The 7,500-nt window shown below is 40.0% G+C and overlaps 1 protein-coding gene across 1 annotated transcript; it reads left to right on the forward strand.

Moving 5' to 3' along the window:
- Positions 1 to 2,000: 2,000 nt before the first annotated feature.
- Positions 2,001 to 7,394, forward strand: LOC119591820. The gene is made up of 7 exons (XM_037940568.1): positions 2,001 to 2,041; positions 3,452 to 4,104; positions 4,262 to 4,354; positions 4,728 to 4,871; positions 5,139 to 5,232; positions 6,075 to 6,248; positions 7,050 to 7,394. The coding sequence occupies exons 1-7, from the start codon at positions 2,036 to 2,038 to the stop codon at positions 7,185 to 7,187; spliced, it is 1,302 nt and encodes a 433-aa protein (XP_037796496.1). The 5' UTR covers positions 2,001 to 2,035; the 3' UTR covers positions 7,188 to 7,394.
- The last annotated feature ends 106 nt before the right edge of the window (positions 7,395 to 7,500 follow it).

Raw genomic sequence — 7,500 nt, forward strand, 5'->3', positions numbered from 1 at the left:
GTCTATGTTGTAAACACAATTAATATAATAAAATCACAGTAGACATGGCATGTATGTATGTGTCATTCTCAGTGTCACTGGTTTCATAATTATCATATGAAGAACACTATTAGTTGTTTTAAACAATAAACTAAACAAAGAGTTGTACCAGTATTGTGTGCCATTTCACCATTAGGTACTTACAATACAGCAACTTTCAAGTGTAGTATTGCAAAGAAAGCTGATCTTATGAGCATAATATATTCTAAAGATAAATTACCTTTGTTTCAGTTTATTTAAAGAGCTTTTGAATATATATAACTAATCTGTGAAAACATTTCTTGTACTTAATATGTGGAACACTTACTTTCAAAATTAAAACACAACACTAAATTATTATACAGGAATAACTGAAAGTTTGTGGTGGTGGTGGTGGTGGCAGTAGAAGTAACAGTAGTAGTAGTAGTAGTAGTAGTAGTGCTAGTTGTAGTAGTAGTAGTAGTAGTAGCAGCAGAAGTAGTAGATGTAGTAGTAGTGCTCGTAAAAGTTGTAGTACTAGAAGTAGTAGTAGTAGTAGTGCTTTTAAAAGTTGTAGTAGTAGAAGTAGTAGTAGTAGCAGAAGTAGTAGTAGTAGTAGTAGTAGTAGTAGTAGTAGTAGTAGAAGTGGTAGTAGTATAAATGATGATGATAATAATAATAATAATAAAAATGATAATGATAATGTTAATAATAACAATATCTTAGACATAAGATTATATATTATACTAGGTGTGATTATGTAGCAAGGTAACTAATCTCTTTTCCACAATGCAAACAGCATTTGCAAGAAACTTCATCATTGAAGACAATATTAGAAGAGCTAATACTATTTTCCTCAATTTATTCATAGATTTTTGTGTTCATATACCTAATATGAAATAAACACCACACACACACACACACACACACACACACACACACACACACACACACAGAGAGAGAGAGAGAGAGAGAGAGAGAGAGAGAGAGAGAGAGAGAGAGAGAGAGAGAGAGAGAGAGAGAGAGAGAGAGAGAGAGAGAGGGAGGGAGGCACACGCATGGAAACAGATTAGTTTCCCCCGAATTTCTATATCGTCGCATGAAAGAAAACATCACTTCCTTCTATTACGGTTCTTCATATGTGTGTTCGTGTACTGAATAAGCACATATTGTATGTCTTACACAGGGAATATCATGCACATATAAAAGAAAATGCAATACATACGTTTTCCTCCATGAGATAACTATAATAATCATGAGTTAATTGATATGTACATTAATTCCATACAAGGTTGCCGATTTTGAATAACTGCAAAATCTTCGTTTTCATGTAAGAATATATAACCTATTATAATGCTTGGAAATACACAATTAATCTTGAATGGTACAATATTAGATAAGATAGCCAATGTATTACAGATGCTAAATATACATAGTGGTGATGAAAATATTACACAGGATCAAGATAATATGGATGAAAATGATATACAGTTATCTACATCATACTGGTACTACATTCAGTAAGTAGTAATAGTAATAGCAGTAGCAGTAATAGCAGCAGCAGCATTAATTGTAATGGTAATAATGGTTATTATTATTATTATTATTATTATTATTATTATTATTATTATTATTATTATTACGACGACGACGATGGTGATGATGATGATGATGATGATGATGATGATGATGATGATGATGATGATGATGATAATGATAATGATAATGATAATGATGATGATGATGATGATGATGATGATGATGATGATGATGATGATGATGATGATGATGATGATGATGATGATGATGATGATTATGATGATGACAATGATGATGACTACTGCTACTACTAAAGATACTGAAAATTATAAAAAAACAACAAAACAACAGTAATCCTCTACAAATATATATAGTAATCAACCAACGATTCTGGTATATAGTTATTCTAATCTTATCTTGTTATCTTTATCATCGAACTCGCTTACCTCTCCACTGAACACAAACAGCAGAGGCAGTGTCGCACGTGGACGCTCGGAGGATGCATGTAAGTTGTTTCGACGGTTTGGTTCAAAGGAAACTTAATTTGAGAATCAATATCGAAGTTCAATCAGCTGTTTCGTATTTTGGGTAGATATGATCCGTTACACAGAACCCGTAAATTGTAAAGGGCATTGCGTAGTCATCACTAAAAGTCCATGTTCTTAAAATGTTTTACTTTGGACGATCACTTACGTCGTGCAAGGATCAAGGTAATATAGGCTGCTATATAGTCTAAAACCCTATAAAAGAAGAAAGAAGAAGGTTAGTGTTAGTTTGTGAATTACTGGTCATATTTACTATGATGAGTCATCATTATTCTTCGCGATTCTCACTCATATACAATACTTAAAAAGCAAATCGTCTGTTCCAGTAATAACACAAGAACCTAGAGTATCAGATATGTTTGGTTCATTAGACATGATTGCAATTTCTCAAAATGTGATTCTCCGTCATCTCAAATGGTTATGAGATGTCAGATCGGAATGTTATGGTCAGCCAATGGTACGTTATTGTTTTTCTACTCTCTGTATCGTTTCAATTATCCCATTCGATTGTTATCCATTCCACATGACTCCCAGCCATCATCACAAACGAGTGTCACCACTCGTGATCCAGTCATGCAAGTCAGGGCAAAGATCCTGAACACACGCCTTAACCCACAAATAGGGTGTCCCGGGGATGAAACTGAACCCTTAGGTAATTTAATACTACAGTGACCTCTGATTACCTGATATGTTGTAGTTCTAATTGGTGTGCACAACTGGTGCAATTTACTTTTACTCCCATCGTTATTTGTGTTATGGGTGTGAAAGTCAGAATAGTGAAAAGAGTCTTCTACTCGTTAGAAGAAGAAAGAGAAAGAGGAAGATCCTGAAACGTTATAAAGATATCTGTTATCAGACAGTTGTCCAGCAGACGAGAAACGAGAATACTGACGTCTGGGTCGATAAATTGTGTTTTATATCGTGAATGCTGTTCGGATCAAGAAACTATAGGATGAGACTTGTAAGAGAAATCCTTGATACTGGGAAAAAAATCCCATTACAGCTGGCATTATATAGAAAAAGTGTAGTTATTGCAGACTTTGTTTTTTATTTTATTTTTATTTTTTTGTTACATGTTAAATAAAAAAAAACTTTTGGCAAAGACTACTATAATGAAAATATCCAGGAACTTTCAAGCAAAGTCACAGCTTTCCTGCATTCGTATTGGTTCGAAATATGATATCCAGCCTGAAATTTACGTCCATGTATGTGTGGATTACAATCTTGTCTAATACTATATCTGTCTATAACTTTTATACTGTGAAGATTTAGAAAAGAAAAGAAAAACAGGTAAGCTGAAATAATGTTTTATCTTTATTAGTGGTTCAGTAATGTTATTAAAATCCTCTCTCTCTCTTGATTACATTCAGACAGTCATCACAGGAGGGAAAGGACTAGGATGCCCCAGTGACGGCAAGCAGGACAAGGAAGATACTTCTATTGGAGGGAAAGATTTCCTCGAAGAAGTGATGAAGGCTCACGAGAAAGAATTAGAATTCCAAGAGAACGGGGTGGAGCTAAGAGAAAAAGGGGTGGAGCTAAGAGAAAAAGGTGCGGAGTTACAAGAGAAAGAGGTGGTGTCAACTGCGAAAGAGAAAGATCTGAATCCACTTGAAGAAAGGTTGGATCCCTGTAAGAAAGATGGAAAATCACAAGAGGGAGAGACCGAGGCCAAAGAGAAAGGGTCAGAGCTTCTTGTAAAAGGTGTGGAGTCTCAGAAGAAAGAGGAGGAATCACGAAGGGCGGAGCAACCTAGAAATGGAGAGGCGTCACCAGAAAGCGGGCTGCAAGTACCTGAAAGTGAGGGAATATCACTAGACAGGGAAATTAAAAGGAGAGACGGGGCCCTGATGTCAAAGGGAGGTGAAGTGGATCGCTATTATGTCCTAGGTCAGCAAATGAACAGAGAAGAAGACCTTTGTCACGAATTCAAAGGTCACCGCAGCATCTCCATCCACGACCTTCACAACCTGTGTCTAAACACCGATGGAACGACAGACCGCAGCCGCAATGCCGTGTCAATGTACGTATAACCCATAGTACATTCTAAGGAATCTAAGGCTCTAAATCATGGTACTGAGGGATCCAAGAGCCTTATCAACATTAATTTTATGTTGATATTGCAGAATTTATTAATAATTTAGCTTATAAGTTTATTCTAATCTCAATGCGTTCTTCAGACCTTTGTGTGCCATGCTGAATTCGAGTCACGGTGGCACGATTTACCTCGGAGTGGCAGACGACGGTCAGGTGAAAGGCATGGGACTTACTAGGTAATGTTGGCTTTATTACTTGCTTATTTTCCGGCTAGAAATGCAGTAAAGTACTAATGGAATACACAGTTTAGATCAGGCACTCTTAACCAAGGGTATGCCTTCCCCTTAGGGGTATGGAGCCAAATGCTGGAGATTAGATATCCTGATATTTGTATGTATTTAATGTTTTGATTTATACTTGTTTAGAATGTTGGACTATGAACTAGTGTTAATATATATTTTAAAACCCTCCCCCTCTCCCTCCCCCTCCCCCTCCCCTCCCCCCTCCCTCCCTCCCTCTCTCCCTCCCTTCCTCCCCCTCCCCTCGTCCCTCACCCTCCCTCCCTCTCCCTCTCTCCTTTCGATCCTTGACCTTTGCCCTATGACCTAGGTACCAGCGCGACCACGTCGAGGCGTCTCTCAGGTGGACGCTGAGCAAGTACGCCCCCCCTGTATCTGAGTCGCGGTATTGCGTCAAGTTCGTGCCAGTGGCTTCCTCCAAAAACCCAGAGAGGTCTTTCAAGTTCCAGGAAGAGTGAGTTTGTGTGTCAAATATCTGAATTTGTGTTCCGTATCTGAAATAAGTGTCAAGTATCTGAAATACGTGTCTTGTATCTGAATTTGAGTCTTGTATCTGCCTCTGTGTCTTGTTTCTGAACTTGTGTCTTGTATGCATAGTTATGAAGCCGAAGAACACGCATACATCGGTGGATAACCAGGACCTCAGGACACAGGCATTTACCCAGACACGCCCATCTTCTTGTTTGGTGATGTATATTTACAGCCAGTCTCTTTGTAACAGAATAGTGGACGAAAAAAGGCGTGCTCAACCACATCATGTAGCACAGCCTAATTACTGCTGGTGTGATATGGACGCCTCTGCTCTGCGGGCTCTTGTGAGTGTTCTATCTCTCTCTCTCTCTCTCTCTCCTCTCTTCTCCTCTCTCCTCTCTCTCTCTCTCTCTCTCCTCTCTCTCTCTTCTCTCTCTCTCTCTCTCTCTCTCTCTCTCTCTCTCCTCTCTTTCTTTTCTCTTCTCCTTCTCTCTCTCTCTTCTCTCTCTCTCTCTTCCTCTCTCTCTTCTCTCTTCTCTCTCTCTCTCCTCTCTCTCTTTTCTCTGTCTCTCTCTCTCTCTCTCTCTCTCTCTCTCTCTCTCTCTCTCTCTCTTCTCTCTCTCTCTCTCTCTCTCTCTCTCTCTTCTCTCTCTCTCTCTCTCTCTCTTTCTCTCCTCTCCTTCTCTCCTCTCTCTCTCTCTTCTCTCCTTCTTCTCTCTTCTCTCTCTCTCTTCTCTCTCTCCCTCACTCTCTCTCTCTCACTCCTCTCTCTCTCTCTCCTCTCTCTCTCTCTCTCTCTCTCTCTCTCTCTCTCTCTCTCTCTCTCTCTCTCTCCCTCCCTCCCTCTCTCTTAATCTCCTAGCTTTTTTTTAGATCAAGCATTGGCAATTAATGAAATAAACTTGCACTACTGCCAGTTCATGTTTCAAATTTCAAACAATTATAGCAACAACCATTATTACACAACCATTATCATGCCATTTTGTACATTACAATGATCAAAATTTATATGTTATACCAACAGTGTTTTCGATAATTACCAACCTATAATCCAGCACTCCAAACTATATATCTCATACGTAGTATGAAATCTCGATCTGCCATATAGCACGCGATCTCCCTGATCACACTGTATTCAAATCTACTGACGGTGCACTTAGCTGATGACGTTGGCCCTTGTCTCCAGGGAAGGCTGCCCATGCTTTTCGTGGTGGAGGTGCATATCCGCCCGTGGGACCCTCACTGCCACCCCTCCAGCGTGGAAAGGAACCCCCTGTATGGTGACGCTCCTCCGCTGCCCCCTTTGCACCTTACGGAAGCCGGCGGGATGTACGTTCGTCAGAGTTGCCGTCAGCCGAGGGTGAGAACAGGAGGGCGTTTGACATTTGTTCTCTTGTTGGTGAATAGTGGCGGCAGAATTTTATTGAGTGGGCGTGTGCTAAAGTAGCTATAGTTGGAAAAAAGTGTAGCGAGGTTTGGAGAGTCAGTTATCTATAGGTGTTGCTCTTTGCAGGCGTTATAACCTTTGCAAGAAAGGCAGAAAGATAGATAGACAGAGAGATAGGTAGTTAGATAGACGGATAAATAGCCATCTCGCTAGATAAATATATAAAGAAACATTCACATAGGAAACTTTCGCGACTAAATCACTCCAAGTGTGTCAGTGAGTCGTGCTGCTTGGTTAGGAAATGCAGTTATGGTGTTTTTATACTCTCTCTAAGGCTAAGCGGGTTGGACATTCACTTTAGAGACTGTTATTATAAAAAAGTCTTTTGTAAATATTCCATTTGTACATTTATACTGTTCTCTCGTTCTCTTATTTGTGTTTCTACCTCTCTTACTTCTCTCTCTCCTCTGATATATTTTCATTTGATACATACCGAGTACTGTAACAATATGTGTGTGTGTGTGTGTGTGTGTGTGTGTGTGTGTGTGTGTGTGTGTGTGTGTGTGTGTGTGTGTGTGTGTGTGTGTGTGTGTGTGTGTGTGTGTATGTGTGTTTGTGTGTGTCTGTGTGTGTGTTTCTCCTCTTTTCTAAATCCCATTTCCCTGTTGTAGCAAACGCGTTTTAAAAAACCCTCAACCCTAACCTACCCTCAGCCTTAGTCTCCCTCCCTTCCCGTCGCTCTCTGAACACCCCTTCCCCCCCTTTCCCTCGCAGCTGTGCCTCGAGGACGTCCGGAGACTCGAAGTACACCGAGTGAAAGAACACTACGCGCTGAAGGCGGTTGCTCTCGAGGAACGCTACCTCGCTCTCAGGGACCTCGCTCTCCAGCACGGCGTCGAAGTGCCCACGTGAGTCCCCGCTGAGGTTGTTCTTCACAGCCCCGGTCGCAGCCTCTCGGAAGATTAGTGCAAGGAAAAGGAGGAGATAGTTTCTCGTGCGTGTATGCTGTTTATTTTTTTATGCCTGTTTCTGTGCTTTTCTCTATTTACATTTCTCTATCTCTGTCACTGTATTTGTCTTTCTCTCTTTCTCTTTCTCTCTTTCTCTTTCTCTCTTTCTCTCTTTCTCTTTCTCTCTTTCTCTTTCTCTCTTTCTCTTTCTCTCTTTCTCTTTCTCTCTTTCTCTTTCTCTCTTTCTCTCTTTCTTTTCTCCTCTCTCTCTTTCT

Source organism: Penaeus monodon, chromosome 3 (assembly GCF_015228065.2).
Source record: "Penaeus monodon isolate SGIC_2016 chromosome 3, NSTDA_Pmon_1, whole genome shotgun sequence".
In the NCBI taxonomy this organism is placed as follows: domain Eukaryota; kingdom Metazoa; phylum Arthropoda; class Malacostraca; order Decapoda; family Penaeidae; genus Penaeus; species Penaeus monodon.